This window comes from Diorhabda sublineata, chromosome 2 (genome assembly GCF_026230105.1).
Source record: "Diorhabda sublineata isolate icDioSubl1.1 chromosome 2, icDioSubl1.1, whole genome shotgun sequence".
Classification (NCBI taxonomy): domain Eukaryota; kingdom Metazoa; phylum Arthropoda; class Insecta; order Coleoptera; family Chrysomelidae; genus Diorhabda; species Diorhabda sublineata.
The window spans coordinates 5,742,584-5,762,710 of NC_079475.1; the positions used below are offsets into that span (position 1 = coordinate 5,742,584).

Genomic DNA, 20,127 nt, shown 5'->3' on the forward strand with positions numbered 1-20,127 from the left:
TTTTAATTAAAACCGTGTCATTAGGGTACCTTATATTATTAAGAATTTTTCCATTGATTTTAAAACCTTCTCTTGCTTTATCTAACGCTCTGGCAAAGACTTCTTCTGAATATATATTGAAGAGTAGAGGAGACAACACGCACGTCTCTTTTGATGCTGTATGCCTCTGTGTCGCCGGTTTCAGTTCTCACCGGTGCAGTTTGGTTAGCATAAAGCGCCTGTATGATTTTGAGGTCATTCTCGTCTAGACCTTTCCTGTAAAGCAGTCCATTAGCTTATCGTGTCTACTTTGTCGAAAGCCTTTTCGTAATCAATAAAACATGAAAAGAGGTTATTCACGTGCCCTAAATCCATTACAGAAACCAAATTGTCGCTAATGTCTTGTTCGCATTTCTTGTAGATGCGATAAGTCTAAAATCATACTTAATTCAAACTTAACCTAACCTAATCATACTTATTTAAAACCTAACCCAGCATGAAATATTTACGATTAGGTTAGTCGTAAAAGAAGTATGGTTAGGTTAGATGGGAAATAAATGTGATTAAGTTAGATTTGAAATAAGTAAAGTTAGGTTAGACTTAAAATAAGAATGGTTAGGTTAGTTTAACATAAATATGGTTAGATGAGATTAAATTTAAAATAAGTGTAATTAAGTTAGGTTAGGTTTAAAATAAGTATTATTCAACTAAGTTACAACAACATTTCATTGATTTTCAAAAATAAACTGTTCTTTTAATTCGTTCCGTTTTAAAAAAATCTAATGTTTTGGGTTATGATTGAATAGTTGCACCAAAAATAACATATGTAACAAGTAAATCTCTTTAAAAAACCTTTCGTAATTATATCAACTACACCGAGATAGTGCTAGTAGATTTTATGAAACAATTTAATGTCGTTTTTCTCTTTTGTATTTTTTGTAGTCTATGAAACAAATTTTTATTTTTTCTAATAACATTATGAGTATCTCCTATTTCCCCTTAGTTTGCGTTGCCAGTGTTGTTAATTTGATGATATTATAACGAGGTGCACGACTTAAGTGCAAGACTGCTCTTCGGTCTCTAGTGATTTTCGTAATGAATGCCTGCATGATGAAATAGTATGGAGTTTGTTGTATACGTGATTTTACACTGATAATAGAAAATTGATACCTTAATGATCGAATTATCTTTTATTTATTATTTTTGACTTCGTCTCCTCTTATTATCCACCTCATTAAAATAAATTATTATATCACTTTAATACGTTGCACATTAATTTGTATCCATTTTTAATAAAAATTTTAATCAACTACGTGTCTTAACATTTACATTAATAAATTGCAAAAACTACGCATTTACAGTTTTAATGTAAATCGGGGTGCCGAAAATAATGGAACCTAAATAACAAAAAAAAATTTTAATGCTTCTAATCGCTAAAACTAGATTACCATTAGACAATCCTATCGCCATTAGGTGAATCAAATTCATCAAATTCTTAACCCATTTCAAATTCATTTCCACTCGCATGATATAAAAATAAATTTTCCTATAAGCATATCCTTTTTTTTTGTAAAAGAGTATCTAATAATATATGACAGTCATATCTGGTAAAAGATAGTCTTTAAAGACGGAACAGTTTGTCTTTACCCCACTCTCCCTTACTTTAAAATAAGAAAATTATTAACATGGTTTTTGTAAAATAAAGTATCATAAGACATTGAATGAGCTATACACTGAAAGAAACGTTCTAACACGAAAAATCTTCCCCAACTTAGTCTTGTGGAGGAAAAATATTACCTTGGATATCAGGGAAAATTGTATATATAAAATGTCCCCCCTATCTCCCCCAATTGAATTACCACACTTAGTCTTTCTTTGTCTCTATTGGGCAATAATGTGTGCTCACTTGTAATAACTAAACTTAAAAAAAACAGCAAGATCTAGAAATTTGCGGAGGGATTATTGGAATAAAATGAAAAACAAACTAGAAAATGCTGATAATGATTGAGAATAATAAATTGTTATTAACAATTATTCAAATTATATTGAAATAAAAAAAATTTTCTTCACATTATGATATCTTGATGAATTATTTTAAGAGTTTCTTAATTAAGAATAAAAAAATTCATTTATTACATGTGCATTCCTACTATGCAGTTGTAGACGTTATTTACGTGAACTATGCAACACATAATACAAAAATCTGATTTATACTTTCTGAAAAAGAGTAATGGAATTTAATTAGAAACGTTTTAGAGCTATCATACAGAATTCTATAGAGCTTTTAAAGTCTTTTTGAACGTACCTTTATTATTACACTACTTAATGTGAATCATAGTTTCCGAGAATCCTTCAATAAATTTAATTTTTTATTGAACATAATTAGAAACGTATTTCGACTGTTTCTTAATACTATTAAGCTTTAAAAGTTTTTTCGAACGTACTTTGGCGATAACACTATTTGATCGGGTTTCTATTTTCATGCCTTCAAAGCGAACGCATCTTTATGATTATACATAAATTTATAAAAAAAAGAAGATAACCCAATTTTTGTATTGTTGATATGTAATGTAAATTTAAAAGAATTTTAATTATAAGATGGCAGAAAATGCTGCAAATTTTACATTTACTCTCCAAAACAGACCTAGTATTTTAGAAGTAATTGCTCAACAGTCGTTAAACAACACTTTACATCCTGCCTTTCAAAAGATCGCCTTGGTAAATATACGTACCATTTCTTGGTCAATTTTAAAATTCAAATAATTTCAGTTTTTATCTACTAATGTACCTTATAAATTCGGATGGTTAAACAAATATTTTGAGGAAACATTTGCAATATTAAATGGTTTGCTACAATATCATTATTTAACATATTATGGTAAGTAGTTGCATGCAAAAAATTGTTCTTCACTACTTTAGTAAGTAAAACTGTTTCATCATATTAATTTATATTGTTGCTAGATTGACATATTGGTATCGCTAATTAGGAAACTATTTTAGATGCATCTTTTTCCGAGAACTTTTATGGTCTTAAAAGACTGACTTCTTCAAATGAAACACTGACTAAAAAACATAGAGAACTATCATTAATTTTTTTAGTAGGAATACCTTATTTTAAGAGAAAGTTGGAAGAAAAAATAACAGTTATCAGGATAGAACAAGCTGAAGGCGCATTAAAAAGTGTAAGTATTATCATTGGTATTCAGTTAATAACAAATCTATAAGTTATTTAATTGATTATTTTTTTCATTGTAATTTGCCTTTACTTATACAATTATACAGTGATTGAATATTTTGAAGTGTATTAAGATTTAATAATAAAGATAGGACAAAAAATAAGTTGTTTATTTTGACTAATATATGTGTGTTATAAGTCATTTATTTGCAGGATTTTGAGAGTATTATGAAGAAATTTTTGTTATTTACACATTCGACGTTCGAATTTGTTTGGGGGGTGTTTTTAATACATAATTATATAAAATATATGGCACAAAGTACAGAATATCAAACACCAATATATCAATTGATAGATACCAAATTAGTGTATGATAGAAATGTTGAAGATCAATCTGGTTTTTGGACGTCTCTCTTTAAAGGCAGTTTGAGGTAAATATGACATGTTTGAAAGGGATTTCTATTATTTTTTGTCTCCTAATCATTTCTATATTTTTTTGACATTTTAATCTAGAAGGTACTAGTACAAGGTAAGGGGACTGGAGTAAACTAGGATTGAGAGAGGTTATTTGTTTTTTTATTTCTTGAACACTGTAAATGAATTTTTGTATTGGCAATATTTTGATACATAATACATTGATAATATTGACTTTTTCATTAATTCATTGGAGAGCTGATGGTGCCTGGTCTGTCCCACCTAAACTTATCTCCTGCACTGAGTATTTATACACTTCCCTATTTTGTCGGAATTATTGAGTTTTCATTCAAACAATTATTGTTTCTACTAACATTTGACATTTATTGTGAAAAATATTATTTACGATAAATTCATTCAAACAAATTAATTATAAACGTTAAAAATTTCATAAAAAAATGTTATAACCAAAGTGATATGGGACTTTCAGTGAGGATTTCTAAAACCATTTGAGTTGATTTTGTAAAAAAATACACTTAAATGAATTTAAGGGCAAATTTTAGTCGGTGTAGCAGTTATATGTTAAAAATTTTGCGCCCCATTTTATGTTGGGGTCTGCATCACAAAATATTCCTCTAGATTTACTAAAGTAGAGCATAGCACGTTGGGAGAGCCTTACTGGCTCGACTCTAGAGGTGCCTCGCAGTCAAAAGTTTGAAAACATCAAACAATTAAATAGCTTATAATTCATAATGTATTAGACCACGAGGCCTAAAATGATAAAAAATAATAGTATGATGAAACCCATTAAAAAAAGGAAGATAATATAACTATAATGAACAATAATTTATAGATCTGAGGTCGGAAAGGGGATGAGTTTTTGAGGGTAAAAAACGGTTTTACTAGATTCCTTTGGAAAAAAGTTATACTGGAAAGTTGTAGGTAATAAAAAGATTTACAGGTTTTGTTTTCACACTTTTATGTTAAAAATTGAAATATTATCTTTTACAAAAAATATTTTTTTCACAAAATTTGGTGAAAACTTTACATTTTTTGTCCCAAACACACTATAATTTATTTGATTTGAAATATTTATTTTTCAACCTTATTTTGGCTTAATATTAAGAAGCACCCTAATTTTCAATCGAAAATTCTCCCTTCAGTTATTGACATGGTTGCTTTGTAGATGAACTTAAAATTAGTATCTGTAAATTGTGTTTGGCAGGAGAGTTTCAGGACATTTTGTTTATATGCATATTACAAAACAGTCGTTCAACTCTCAGAAAATTCAAGAGAATTTCTCAAAAAGGGAATGAGTCACAAAAATCCTTATATATTTGTAAAATTCAAAAGAATTACCAAAGAAGGGTTAGTTATAATTTTGGGAAAAATTTTTCAAAAAAACTCAAAATAATTGAAAAATCCTTGAGTAATTCAAAAGGATCGAAATATAAATGGGTATATTGGGGAAAATTGCTTGCTCATTACAATAGTGTTAGAATTCAATTTTTTTTGAAATATTCAACTTTTCAGTTTATCGCAAATAAATTTTGGTATTATCAGAAACGGAATTTCGACAACTTTAGAAGTGGGCGCATTTTTTTTACAATTTTTGCAAGTATGGAATTCACAAAAATCCAATTACAATATGACAGATTTACCAAATGTACCAGCACCGATGGTAAGCAAAGATATACAATATAAACCGAAAAATTATTTTAGATTTATCATTATTCAGTATTAATATACAGTATGTTCATTTTACTACGAAACAAAAAAATTTAATTAGAATTTGGTTATTGAAAAAAGTATTTTGATTTTAGTTCAAATTTCTTCACATCATCGAGCCAAACCATTATTTGATAGAAAAAAAAATTATTTTGGAAAACATTGTTTTCTATAATTTTTGAAAAAAAAAATGATAAATGGAGCACTGCAAATTGATTTATCTTTATTTTTAAAAGACTAATTTTAAATACACCTTGCAAAAAAATAAAATAACGATGTTTTGCATTGCAAGGTTCAATTTTTTTACATTTTTAGTTGGATAATAAGGCGAAAAAATACGAAGGAAAATGTCCTTTATGTTTAAAATCCTGGACGATACCCACAGTTTTACAAGTTTCCGGGTAAGTATTAATTTTTATTGTCGAAGAGAAAAATTATACACGTTAGACGAAAAATACCTGGTTGTTCGATAAGATTTTCTTTCTACTCTTCTCAAATTTCAAAGGCTTGTTCCTATTATAAATCCCATTCGTTCTATGGTTTCTTTTAATGGAAATGGTTGTCCATGCACTAGTTTTTGGGAGACGTTAAAACAGCAACAAATCAAAGGGGGCCAAATTTGGCGAATAAGGTGTACGTTGCAATAATTCACACTTGTAAAGTTAGTTGTGTAAAAGAATATTAACTTATTTTTTTATGTAAACCAGGTTTATCTCATCACATAATAATAGTGAGGTTTCACATGATTTATACCATTGAATCGACGACCTACTAGCGCCATCTTTTATTGAACGATAGAACTTACTTTTTAGGTACATTTTTTGTTTCCGGTGTATATTGAGGCATTTAAACGAGCATCAAAAATGTCCGGTGACTAGTCTTCCAGCTAAACCACTTGATATTGTGAGATTGTATATTAATTAAATGAAAAATGAATTTTCGATTCGGATAAATGTAGATTATAGTGAAATTAATGAGTTTAAGAAATAAAAATTTGTTCCTGTTAATAAATATTTTCATAAATTTCATAAGTTTTTATTTATTGCTTTTCAATTTTATCATTTTCTTAAAATTTCTGTGAATTACAACATTTTGAATAAGATTCACTAGATTAGCGATAGAAAAATATTAAAACCAATCAAAATTGAAAATAAGATGAAAACAACATGGAAAGTAAAAAACTAGTACAAGATAAATACAAATAAAAAATCATAAGAAACTGAATCGTTCAAAAATATTAGATTTGAAATGAGACAGAATTGAAAATTTATCACAAAATTCAGGAATTCAAAAAACAAAATTTGAAATGCAAAAGAATAAAAAAGTGGAAAAATTAAAAATAAAACGTTTTCGAACATTCAGAAAAATTATTAAAATTTCCATCCGTACAATTCAAAAAGAATTCCACAACTGGGAAATGAGAAAAAACACAACATAATGGGAGGAATTCCACAAACCGGAAAGTTCCAGACAACTTTGGTAAAAGTAGAAAATCCTAAATATAATTTTTAGAAAATTCATAGAAGTTTTTGAAAAAGGAAAAATTGAAGAACATTCATAGGTAATTTAAAACCCTAAAAAATATGAAAAAATCGAAAAACATTTGAAAATAACTGAAAAAAAAATCGAATTAAGATTTTATGTTTATAATATCAAGATTTTATGTTTATAATATCAAGATTTAGTTAAAATGCTATTGAGGACATTATGCTGCACAATCTTTATATATATATATATATATATATATATATATATATATACATATTTATACATGGCGCGGAAATCATCCTTTCACATAATTTTTCAACTTTGACGTTCCAGAAAAAGAAAAATAATTTATACATTATAGTTTAGCTCGCATGTCTAACCTAACTTAACCACTAATTTTAACTAATAATATTGATAGAATATCAATCAATAAATAAATAGCAATACACAAAAATTCATAGAATTTTATCTTTTTCATGGTCAAACGCGAAAAAAAACTAATATTGATAGATTTACTAACGATAGTCGTATGTAAACACTGGAAAAAGTATGTGAAGGGATGATTTCCCCGCTCTACTATGTATATCAAATTTGTCAGCATAATTTCCTCTATAACATACTAAAATTTAAACGAAATCGGAGGGGTCTAACCTAATCTAGATAATTACCTATTATTCTTCAAATATCTGAAAATTTGTATACCTGAAATAATTTGCACGACGATTATCAAATGTATGATACTTACCTAATAAAATCTAAAAATGTAAATAACAAAGGGGGGGGTTTATTAATAAGAAAATAGTGAAAAAGCAGTTTATTCAAGAATCAAATAGATACAAACAAGACAAAAAATAGAAAAAATTAATTATACCTGCAAACAGATCCTCAAATCCTTTGAAACGAACGAAAAATATTTTTCAGAAACGTCGACACTCTTAGAAAAAGCTAGTAATAATATTCCTGCGAAGTATCTTCCACTTGCTCTTTTTATTTAATTTTTTTTTCGAACGTCATTTAGTTACCCTACATATTTCGGAATATATCCTATCTTTATCCTAGAAAATTTCACATCCTGATCCTCTCGGGAGTCTCCAGAATGCGAGACCTACCGCGTGGCAAAAAATAATTTATTTACAAACTTTTTTTGACTTTTTCACCGATGATATTGTTGTTATGATGAGGAAAGTATCTCATTTTTATTTTATTTTTTTCAAAAATTTTAGCGCAAAATTTTTCTCATTTATCATTCGCACAACACAAAACGCTCACACCCTAAAACATCAGCTTAATATGTACACAGGATTAATTTGGAAATATTTTAATAAATTCGAGAAATTAATGAGATTTAGAAGTGTTGAATCAAATTCTGTCATACTGTTTTTTTAATGTTTAAAATTAAAAATGAGATACGTTGGAGAAATTTTGAAAAAAAAATGGTGTCCGCAACAATAGTTTGTGGTGGGATTAAGATGTGGAAAACAAAACGATTTTAAATGTATGGATTCAGCTTTATTTTTTTCATATAAATATATTGAAAGAAATAGAATTAATTTTAAGAAAACTAAAATGCCAAAATTTCATAAAAATATTGAAAAATTAAGATAAAAAACTTTTTCAAAGCAAAATAGAGATTTGGTTATATAAATTGTTGAGTAAGAATTTGGAAATACCAAAATATCAGTTAAATTTCTAAAAAAATTTAACAATTCGGAAATTGGACACATAAAATTAAAAATGCGAAAAAAACTCGTGAAATTATGAAAAGTTATAGAGAAACTGGAAATTTGGGAGGACTTAAAAAATCTGAGTGAAAAAATTTAAAACACAAAAAAAGGTTAGAATTATTTGGGTATTTACTGAACTTTACGGAAAATTTAAACAATTTGGAAAGTAGAGGCAAAAATTGAATATGAAAATATGAGAAAAAAATCAAAAAATATGAGAAAACATCAAAAAACTAGATTGAGAGATTGAAAATTAGTAAAATATGAAATTTTTTATAAAAAACTGAAAATTTATATGAATTTAAAATAATTAGGAAATTCGAATATGAAAATTATAATTTAAAAAAATACGGAAATATATCAAAAAATAGACTGAGAAAATGGAAATTCGAAGAAAGTTTAGAAACTCAAAATATTGAGATAAATTCGAAATAAGTCAAAACGTAAAATTTATATGAATAAGAAAAAATTTGGAACTTTGAATAAAATTTATTGATAAAATTCGAATATAAAAATTAAAAAATAAGAAAAATCTTCAAAAAAATAGATTGAGAAAATAGAAATCCAAAGAAAAAGTCAAACAAAATTTATTGAAAAATCCAAAAAATAAAATTAAAATCAAAATAACAGAAAAATTCCTAAAATCGGAAATTTTTGTCTTAAAAACATAAAATTTATATGATTAAGAGGAAATTTGGAAATTCGAATAAAATCTCTTGATAAAATCCGAATATAAAAATTAAAATTGAAAAAATACGAAAAAACATCTAAAAAAATAGACTGAGATATTGAAAATGCAAAGATAAGTCGAAACGCTAAAAAATTCAGTTAAATTCGAAATAAGTTGCTCGGAAACTCGATTGACAACATAGATATTAAAATAAAAAAAATACGAGAAAATTCATAAAAATTGATATTTTTTCATAAAAAAATAAATGAATATGAAAGAATTTGGAAATACGAACAGAATCTATTGATTAAATTCGAATATAATTAGAATTTGAGAAAATACGAAAAAATACACTGAGAAAATGGAAATCTAAAGAAAAAGTCAAAACACAAAAAACTTATTGAAAAAATAAAAAAAACATTAATATCAAAATAATACCGAGAAAATTTATAAAATCTGAAATTTTTGGCACAAAAAACATGATATTTAGATGAATATGGAATATAAAAGTTAAAATTAAAAAAATATGGAAGATCTCAAAATAAGAAATTTGCAAATTCCATTATAAAAAACTATTGAATTCAAAACAATTTTTGTGCTCAAAATACAAATATAAAAATTGTTAAAATTCCAAGAGAAATTAAACTTGAAAAAATTCTAAATTACTGAAAATAAATTGAAGAACTCAAACCCCATCCATTAGAAACGAATAATTATTAAACATTTTCTGCTAATTCATCAATTAATTAATATTAAGATATACGACGTTGCAAAGTTTTAATCTTCAAATATAATTATACCAATTTGATTTAAAGAAAAACGATTTAGGTATGATGTAAAATTGAAATCTTAATTCCACCACCAAGTTAAAATTATTAGAAAACGCAGAAAAAAAAACTAGTTAGTAAAAGAGCAGAAACTGTTTTCATTTTTAATGCATTTTAAAATAGAAAGTCATTTTAAAAATGTTAACAATGATATAAAAATGGTTTATTTACCAGATTATTTTCCTTCCAATTTTTAATATCATCCGAAAATCCTCCTATAGCTACATTTCCTCCTAAGCACTCTCCTCTTAATTCCGAACGTCCAAAATTTGAAAATCCACAGTATACTTCATGGCTATCCATATTTAATGAATTTAATCATGGCAAAATGACAAAAATCAATGAAATTTCGTGGCAATTATTTTGATGTATTTGTTGATTTTGTTTGTAATAATTCATTTTTTATAAAGAAAAACGATAAAAAATCAAAAATAATCAGTAGCAAATTTGAACCCTTTCTAGATACATACAACATAATTCCTGCTTTATCAATATATTAAGAATACAAAAAAAATTTGAAGCCTTGAAACAATGGTAAAAAACCATGAATTTTGATAAAAAAATTCAGTTTATGGGAAAAAATAAGAAATTAAAAAGAATTTGGTAAAGAAAAAATAAAAGAGACGCGGAAAAATCACAAAAATCTAAAATCTTGTAGGAAGAAATATAAAGAAAATGAAAGAATGTAAAATAAAATTAATTCGAAAATTTGAAGAAATTACATTTAAATAAAGAATAAAACAAATGGAATTTGATTGCTGAGTAAATCATCAGAAAATTGAAGAGAATTATGAAAAAAGGAAAAATTTGGAAAAACCACAAAATTATAAATTTTACTAAAAATTATCAATAATAAAGTGAATTAAAATAAATAAAATAGGTTTCAACATATCCTTGTAAAAAACTGATAATTCAAGTATAACAAATGAAATTTGATCAGTGTATATATTACTCAGAAATAAAAGAATTTTGGAAGGATAAAATAAATATATTATCTTACTGTAAATTCCTCAGAATAGTTTGAAAAAATTTGAAAAACAAAAAGGTGAAACAATTCAAAAAATAAATCATTCTCGGCAATTATATTGTATATTCAGTAATTTTCTCCGAAAATTTATAATTTTGAAAAACAAAAAAATTTGAAAATACGGAAAATTACAAATTTTATTAAAAATTTTTCAACAATTATGAGAAATAAAATATCAAAGTTTTGAAATTTCTTTATAAAAAGATTAAAAATTAAACAACAAAAAAGGTGAAAAAATTTAGGAACTCCAACAATCAGAATGAAAATTTAAACAGCCATGAAATATACTCATCGAAATAAAAATCCAAGCTGTCCAATAATCCTTTCCCGATCCTCACAAATTCCTTTATTTTATTATCAGTCCTAATCCTATATATCCCTCGAAAAATCCTAGTTTAGACAAAATCCTTTCCCTCCACTCCTGTCATAAATCCAATAATATATTTATATACATATATTATTCATAATTCCTCTCTCTCTCTCTCCCTCCTTCCTTATCAGTTTTAACTGGGTGTTTTAACAGAATTCTACGCCATTATTTTTATCTTATTTTTTTTATTTTTTCCAAAATCGTCCAACGCTGATAACACAGGTTCAGCAAAGGTACCAGAATCAGAAAACAAAAAATTAATACATTAGTGCCTATTATCTTATCACTATTTTTAAAAATGGGTCTAAAGACGAATTTCAATGACAAAAACCAAAAGTCAAAAAATTCAATCATTTGTATAAAAAAATAAATGAGCGTCGAGAAATTTCTTTTGGTTTCGCAGCGCTTTAAATCCATAGTTAAAATATAGTAGGAATGTACAACACACAAATTTTTTGATAAAAAAAAACTATATAAAATTATCTCATCGTAAATTATTACAAATTCCCAGAGCATATTTTTCCTTTATGATAAAATTAAAACACTTCAGGAATTAATCAAAATTATAAAAATTTCGTAAAATGAAAACGAATAGAGCTAAATCTATAGAAAACTGCCCTGAAAAGAATTATACATACATAATATCCAAATTTAGATAATTATGAACGAGAACGGCTCCTAGAGAAACTTCTCTTGACGGGGCTGTAGGTAGGAGAACCGCGACGACGTGGTGAAAACGAACGGCTTCTTGATCTACCACCAGATCTTCTTTCGCTACCCCCTTTGTCTTCTTTGACGCGAATATATGCCACTTCACCCTAATCGAGAATAAGAAAAAAATTTTAACACTTAGTTCTAAAAAAAAATTATTTGAGGTATATAAAAGGAAATTGTTTGAATATATTTCAGAGGAAAGAAGGTATAAGAAAAAAATTATATTAATTTCCAATTAAAATTTGAAAATATCGTAAAATCTCTGGACAATTCAAAATATTATGAAAATTGAGAAAAAAAATCATGAAATTCCTAGGAAATGAAAAAAAAAAAAATTTAAACATAATTGAAGAATACAATCATCAAAATCGAATAAAACTCAAAATTGGGGAAATATGGTTAAATCTTTGAGAAGTTTGATTATAAAAATGAATAAAAAAAAAAAATCATAAAATTCTTAGAAATTTAAGAACGACTTGAAATATAATTTCAAATGAAAAAAAAAAATGTGAAAACATTTTAAAAAAATAAAATGAAAACTATAAAATACATGGTAAATCAAAAATAGATGGAAACAGAATTGAAGAATTCAAATATCAAATAAACAAGAATGTGATAAACCTAATTCTTCTGAAAATGAAAAAAAAATTGGATTCTAGAAAAAATTAAAAAAATTCTGGAAAATTGAGGAATTGAAAGACATAATATCTTATGGAAATTGAAAAAAGAATTGGAACATAATTGAATATAAACACAAAACTCGAACAAAACCAAAAATTGGAAAAAAATTTTTGAGAGAAAAAATTGAAACTTAATTGGATAATAGAAATATAAGATTCCATAAGAGATGCAAAAGTGCAAAATAATTGGAGAATAAAAAAAATGCAAAACGCTCAAAAATCTTGAAAAAGAAACAATATCAAATATACAGAACAAATAGATATAAAAATTAAAGAAATTTGGAAATTCTAAAAAAAAAAATGGAAAAATAAAAAAAAAACTTGGAATTACCAAGAAATTAAAACTGATTGATAAATCATTAAATAAAAATCTTGAAATGAAATAAAAATTTTATTCTAATAATTTCAAAATTCAATGAGGTACAAATTCTATAAATTCTGGAAAATAAAAAAAATTGACAATGAAGAATACAAAAAATTTAATTGTCATTTTTCAGGAATTTTAAAAATCTTTCACATTTCTTTATTTTTTTAAATCCCAAAATAAAATTGAAATTAAAAAAAAAAATATTAAAATCTCCAAATATTTTTTGGGAATTCTATTAAAAAAATGGTAAAATTCTGAAATTAGAATTTAAATATATAAATTCAAGAAATTCACAATAAGTGGAAAATTAGTAAAATTTCAGAAAATAGAGGAAAGGAAAAAATAATTTTAAAATTGGAATTTTGATGAATAAATTTAGTAAGTAACAACAGAAACATTTGTAAAATTAAAATCTATAGAAAATTGTTGGATAAATAATAAAAATAAGAGAACATACTGAAGACAAAAAAAAGAAAATTGAGAATGCGCAATGTTATTAAAATTAAATAAAAATTCAAGAAATTGACAAAAATTGGAAAATTTTCAAAATAAAAAATGGAACATATTAAATACAAAAAGAAAAGTGTGAAAAAAGCAGTTAAAATCTCCAAATAATTAAAAACATGGAAAATTCGATAAAGAAATGAGAAGATTAGCAGAAACAACAAGATTCAAATAAATACCTCATGAGACCTAAATCTGGAATCGTCTAATTTCTTAATTGCATATTTCATATCTTCATATCTCAAAAACTCCACAACTCCTGAACCATCCTTGAAAGAATCCGCAAAACACACGTCTCCTGCTTCCCTCATATGATCTTTCAAATCTTGCCAAGATCCTGATGGTGGTAATCCTGCCACGAAAAAGAAAAACACTCAGCACCTAATTTTTCGACTTATAAATACACTTTTTCACTGTTACTGAGCTTGAAAATAGCAAAAACGACGTTAAACACATTAATTATTACTTATTGACGAATAGTTTGGACTTAAAAATAAGAAATAAACAAAGTACATACTATATGAAAAACTACTATAAAATACCTGTAACTAGAACTCTAAACTGAGATCTGCGAGCAGGGGGTCCTCTAGAGCCTCTTCCTCTATCTCCTCCGCCTCGTCCTCCTCTAAATCCGCCACCACCACCGTGTCCGCCGCCTCCTCGAGGAAATTCAACTCTTAGTCTATAACCATCATAGTCATATCCATCTCTAGCATGAACAGCATCATCGGCATCTCTGTAATTAAAAAAAAGCTTTAATTCATTCAATTATGTTAATATAAAAAATTTTACCTTGGATCTTCAAATTCGACGAATGCAAATGGCGGACCGCGTCGGTTTTTTAAATCGACAAATGTTACTTTACCGAATTTATAGAATAAATCTTGAATATCTTTAGTACGAATATCCGGTGGAAGGTTTCCAACATATATTCTACAATCATTACGACCAGCTCCAGACATTATTAATAAAAATTTCCTTCAAAACAACGAAAATGCAAACACCAAGTTACACTCTTCGGGAAAATGGATGCGAAGAGGAAGCTAGGAATGTGAACACGACATTTGACAGTTTTGACACGCTTCGGTTCTAAATAGATTTGTTCCAACTAAAATGTATATCGAATTTGGGCGTCAAAAAGTTCGGATTAAACTATCACATTCAAAAGTTGGGGTTCATATTGGTTTTATTTTGAGATTAAATTTGAGTTATCTACGTTCTATTCCAATTATAATATTATTCTCGTTCGAATCACAGAACTATGACACTATTATATAATCATAATCATAATTGATACTATTAGTATTAATTCTGTGATTTGGATATTGTAAGCTTAAAAATAAACAAATATTTAATCAAAGAAAAATTACAAATTTGTAGTCAATTGAATATTTATAGAGTTCATAGATAAAAAGATAAAAATTTTAGCTGTTTTAACACCGATGTGGTTAATGTCTTGTATTATAATTGTCTAGGTCATATTGCAAATAGAAGAGTTCCTTATGAAAATGAAGAATTAATGACGTGAATTGTTTAAGGTTTACGTGTATTAAATTAAAAAAAATATATTAAAAATGGATTTTATTAATAGTATTCCAACACATATGGTATTATTATTTATCTTATTACTACTTTCTGATAGTTTAATTCTTTAAACATAAATTTCAATATACCTACTGTTATTTATGTATTAAAATATTGTTAAAGTATAAATTATTCTTAGAAATTGGGAGAAATTTGTTTTCTGTTTGTTTTATTAGAAATATATATATATATATATATATATATATATATAAAATGATGAAAATTGAAACTAAACTTTCTAGAATCTATACAGAGTATTTCTTTTTTCAGGACTTTGAAGGCCAGGCTAGGGCAGAAAAATTATCAAGGATCATTATAACTTTATTTGGAGTAGTGGGTCTAACTTGGGGATACATTATCCAACAATTTTCACAAACTGTGTACATTTTAGGCGCCGGATTTGTCCTAGCCGCACTGGTAAGTACTTTTTTCCAGTTTTTTACATTAAACCAAATAATTTCATAAATTTGTATACACGGGGGGTTGATAAAAAGGATTTTTAATTGTTTATTATACAAATTTAGGAGTTTTTATAGCTTTTTTAGTAATTTCTTTTTAAATGTATCCAGTCAAATGTACTACCATTTCTTTTTGTTTTGTTTATTTATTGCCCCCCATTGCCATTTGATCTGTATATTTAGTGGTAGAATACAATTTTTTTATTTTCTTGTAGTTAACTATTCCACCTTGGCCACTTTATAGAAAAAAATCACTGAACTGGCAGGCAGTAAGAACTTCCGATGGTCAACATAAGGAAAATACAAAGAAAGGGAAAAAGAAGTGATTCTATCACTTTATTTAATTTATAAGTATATAAATATATTATGCAATCTTTCATGTATTTTTATTTACTTTCCTTGATTTTTAAATGGAAATTTGTTGTATAGTAAACATTTTTTGGTTTGAAAAATAATGAAAATACAAGTTTTAGATGTTTGTAAATGGTGCCATCTTAGACAGTCATGTCAAATGATTATGATGTGACATGTCAAAATTTAACAGTTGGTAGTTCATAAACGTGGAGCTTTACACTGTAGAACATGTCCTAATTGTCAAAATTATGATCAAAATGGTGAAAGTTTAATTGAAATAATCAACTGTTAAAAGAATGATGAAAAAATTCAAAACTACTGGATCAGTTAGTGATGCAAAAGCTTGTAGATTCAGAACCACACATCACAGTAGTTCGAGAGAGTATAATAGAAAGGCCAGAGATTTATATTCATCATCTGGCACAAGAATTGGACATCTCGACATGTACTCTTCAGCAAATTCTCACTAAAGATTTACAGCTGCTTACCTAGAAAAACCAACTGCTGCTAATAGACCATGAACAGATAAGAGAATTCACCAATTGGATATTTGAGCAACCTACTGATTTTTCAAACAAAATCATTTTCAGTGATGAGGCCCATTTTCACTTCGGTGGCTTTGTTAATAAGCATAACTGTCACATTTGGGACTTGAAAATCCATGAATGATTCATCAGAAAGCTATGCATCCATAATGGGTCACTGTATGGAGTGCACGATGGTTTGGAGGCATAATTTGACCGTTTTTTACTAAAAACGAAGAAGGTAATGCAGTAATGGTGGAAGGTGAACGTTTCCATGTGCCTCATTTGGAAGCTATTGATCTTGATGATATATGGTTTCAGCAGGATGATGCTACATGTAAGGGATATATTTGACAGAAAATATATGAATTTAATTTAAATAAAATTTGAGTATTTTGGATATTGGATTTAAAAAAATTGAGAGAAATGTAATTTATACGGGTATAACAATTTCGAAGTTAGTTTTTCGAAATTGTAATAGTTAAGAAGGGGAAAAATATTTTCTATAAATTATTAAAGTGAAGTATCGAAAAAAAAAAAAATCGATTACCATACGAGAATTCTGATAACCTCAAAATGACAAATCTAAAATTTTCTCGAAATCGTGAGTGAATAACTGTTTTTCAGAAGACGAAAACACATTTAGCATTTCCCGAAAATAGACTTTTCCGAGCTACAAGTCAAAAAACCAGGTAAAGTTTCAATATGTAATAGATAATAAAAACCCAAAATATATTAAGTTTAGGGACAAACATAGTACAATAATTGTAAAGACGAAACTCTAATAGAAATAAAATAATCTTTCCATTATTAACGTGTTTAATTATTTTTCATAAGCACACCATTATTTAATCCATAATCCATAACCTCGACAATTTTCATGCTAACCGTAGCATTTTGACAATTTGACCTTTAAAGCCGGTCCTTGCACTACGTTTACGAGCACCATGAATTGACTTTTTGAAAAGGAAGGAGCCGTCGTTAAAAAAAAAAAAAATAAAAAATGTGTCATAAGTGAATCCAAAATGATAAACATTCAGATGGAGGTTGACCACCAAAAATCTTGAAAAGGGGTCGAACCACACGCCTCTCAAAATATTTTGGCTCCGTACCTAGTGATACTTTTTGAAGGAAAACAGGAATTAATTGATAAAAAAATCTCCCCTCCCCCAAGTGAAACACAACTTTTTTGATATGCGAGATACAGAAAATATGATGGACAACAAAAATTAAGGAAACATCTATACACGTACATAGGCTCATAGTAACTGCCCACATCTTCCATGATTATTCTCGAAATTTCGAGAATTCAATTCTGAGAAATTTCAACAACCTCTTATTCTGACTTTGTATAGGACCACAAACATTCTATAATCCTCCTCTATCGATTGATATAAATAACTTAACCCATCACAGACAAAATATGGCGTCACAGGTATCGCACAAATTTTGATTTTAAAATTTTTTCCCTTCCTCAGTAGCTATATACACGATGCTCACTTAGTGGGGAGGGGTGTCCTTAAACATATTACGAGCCCACAATTCAATCATCGGCACTCTAAATCTAGAATATCCTCAGAAAATTACGGCTCCAAGTTCAATATTTAGCGATTTCTGTACCCCTCCGAAAGTATGTCAAGACACGTCGCGCTAGCGTAATAACGTCAAAAAATTGCGGAAAAAACAAAATTTTTAACCCACTTTGGAATTTTTCCGATGAATTTTTCTTCACGAATCTCCCCGAATTTTATCCATAAGATTATGGATATTTTTTGTCTTCAAATAGTTTTTTTCGTTTTATTGTTATCGTCTGAAGTAAAAAGGATGCATCCCTTCAAGTGCGGACAAAAAATGAAAATAAAACACCCCCACTACTAATAATTTTAATGTAAATAACTTAATGTTTGTCCACAAAAACAATATGGCGACTGGTTGTGACGTCAGCGCACCAAAGAACTGACTAAAAGAGGCAACATTACGTTGGAACGCAAACATTTCTTCTTTTTGACCATTTTAATGATAAAGATTTTGTGAAACAAGTTTTTAGAACTAATAGTTTACGAGATACATTATTTTACATTCTTATCTGGCAACCTGGTAAATATTTGAAACCTAATATGTTTTTTAAACGTATACTATAAAACACCAGGAAGTTTTGTTCATTGCAGATATTAAGAATTATCCCAAACCGAGGTTTTTCACTTTTTCCTTAAAATTCTTCGGTTTTATATTGTTTTACATCAAATACGCTACTTTTATATCCAATTCGATTCTTTATCTACCTAATACTCTCGTAATTTTTTAAAACGTGATCAGAACCGTCTAGATTAGCTAAAATATTTCAGAATATTCGATAACTGCGTAATCACTTAGATAAAGGCCTTTACAGGAGTAAAGAAGAATAACCTAACCAATTTAATGTTGGCTAATTAAGATATTTCATTTTATTTGATATTCATAAATATACAAAATGGATAATTATGAGTAACCACAGGATGTTCCAATCATTAACTGTCAACTGCAAGTTAATGCTAATAGATTTTAAATTGGGGTTAATTTGGAATTTCTAGAACCATTCATGATAAACCAACTATTTAATATTTCAGTTACATTAACACTCACAAATACACTGTCTGATACGAGTTTTGATAACATCATCTTCAGAGACTTTTGGTGATCTGTTTAAAAGACCCCGCTGAAGCCTTAAGGAAATTGGGTCTTAGCCAGTTTTTCTGAAACTTGGCACTATGTAGACTCACTTGTTCGTCAATTGCGTATGTAAGTTCATAAGTAACTTTATAAAAATTCATCATTCAATTAAGGCAAGATAAAATAGTCCCAGCCACTTAAGGCCATGCTGAACATTCACGGCTTATCAAATTTGCCCTGCTCTTGCTATGGAGTTTCTTGTATGGTCATAATATCAATTTCATATTTCAGCATTTCTGATGCTTCATCTTCCATTTCCCCAGCTTGCAGTGAGGTTTTTAATTTCCTGACAGCCCTTTGTAATCTTATTTTGCCGTAATTGCTCCGACATTCCAAATTTATGTTCGTGTGTACAATCCGGTTTAAATCCAAACTTGATGTCCAATCATCCGAGACATGCGTCGAGGCTTCGCAAAATAAATTTTTTATGATGTAAGATAGTTAACCTTATGATCAACCCCCAATTTGGGGGACCAGTCTATTGTTTTGCTCTAATGGTAGAGCCGAGTTTATAATTTTAGCTTTTCGCACCAAAGAAGAAGTTCCGTCCTGCATTGACTTGGAAGTACCATACAACTCTTGGTACAACCTCCACTTTTTCACCACTAGGCGGAGTTCCATTACTGGGTAGAGAACTAGTATGCTCGTTTGGGTACCCAGTCACTCGGGCAACAAAGGGAACGACGAAGCGGACTCACTCGCCAGACTGGGATCGGTGAACCCACCATTGGGCCCAAAACCCAGTCTTAGTGTGGCCAAAAGCGCTGTCATCACGTCTCTTAACAGCCTTCTCGCAAGGCAGGCTAAGCAGAGAACTACTCCAGCTAAATA

At 27.8% G+C, this 20,127-nt stretch overlaps 3 protein-coding genes across 6 annotated transcripts; 2 read left to right on the forward strand and 1 right to left on the reverse strand.

Moving 5' to 3' along the window:
* Window positions 1–2,490: 2,490 nt before the first annotated feature.
* On the forward strand, window positions 2,491–6,319 carry LOC130452696 (peroxisome assembly protein 12-A). Of its 2 annotated transcripts, none has more exons than XM_056792104.1 (7): window positions 2,491–2,697; window positions 2,749–2,857; window positions 2,980–3,161; window positions 3,368–3,585; window positions 5,102–5,249; window positions 5,612–5,697; window positions 6,109–6,319. In XM_056792104.1, exons 1-7 carry the CDS (start codon window positions 2,578–2,580, stop codon window positions 6,218–6,220), a joined length of 975 nt encoding a protein of 324 aa, XP_056648082.1. In that variant the 5' UTR covers window positions 2,491–2,577; the 3' UTR covers window positions 6,221–6,319. The 2 variants fall into 2 exon arrangements, with proteins under 2 accessions (XP_056648082.1, XP_056648083.1); XM_056792105.1 differs by having other exon boundaries at window positions 3,079–3,161.
* Window positions 6,320–7,583: 1,264 nt separating this feature from the next.
* LOC130452931 (serine/arginine-rich splicing factor 1A) lies at window positions 7,584–14,733 on the reverse strand. 3 transcript variants are annotated; one of them, XR_008911009.1, is made up of 6 exons: window positions 14,460–14,726; window positions 14,210–14,403; window positions 13,847–14,019; window positions 12,041–12,220; window positions 10,177–11,612; window positions 7,584–7,889 (listed from the first exon to the last, which is right to left on the reverse strand). XR_008911009.1 is itself a non-coding variant. In XM_056792471.1 (4 exons), the coding sequence occupies exons 1-4, from the start codon at window positions 14,627–14,629 to the stop codon at window positions 12,062–12,064; spliced, it is 696 nt and encodes a 231-aa protein (XP_056648449.1). In that variant the 5' UTR covers window positions 14,630–14,713; the 3' UTR covers window positions 7,584–12,061. The 3 variants fall into 3 exon arrangements, 1 of the variants encoding a protein (XP_056648449.1); XR_008911008.1 differs by having other exon boundaries at window positions 10,177–12,220; window positions 14,460–14,733; XM_056792471.1 differs by having other exon boundaries at window positions 7,584–12,220; window positions 14,460–14,713.
* Window positions 14,734–15,007: 274 nt separating this feature from the next.
* LOC130453066 (signal peptidase complex subunit 1) lies at window positions 15,008–16,086 on the forward strand. The gene is made up of 3 exons (XM_056792660.1): window positions 15,008–15,274; window positions 15,522–15,668; window positions 15,925–16,086. The coding sequence occupies exons 1-3, from the start codon at window positions 15,242–15,244 to the stop codon at window positions 16,033–16,035; spliced, it is 291 nt and encodes a 96-aa protein (XP_056648638.1). The 5' UTR covers window positions 15,008–15,241; the 3' UTR covers window positions 16,036–16,086.
* Window positions 16,087–20,127: the final 4,041 nt, after the last annotated feature.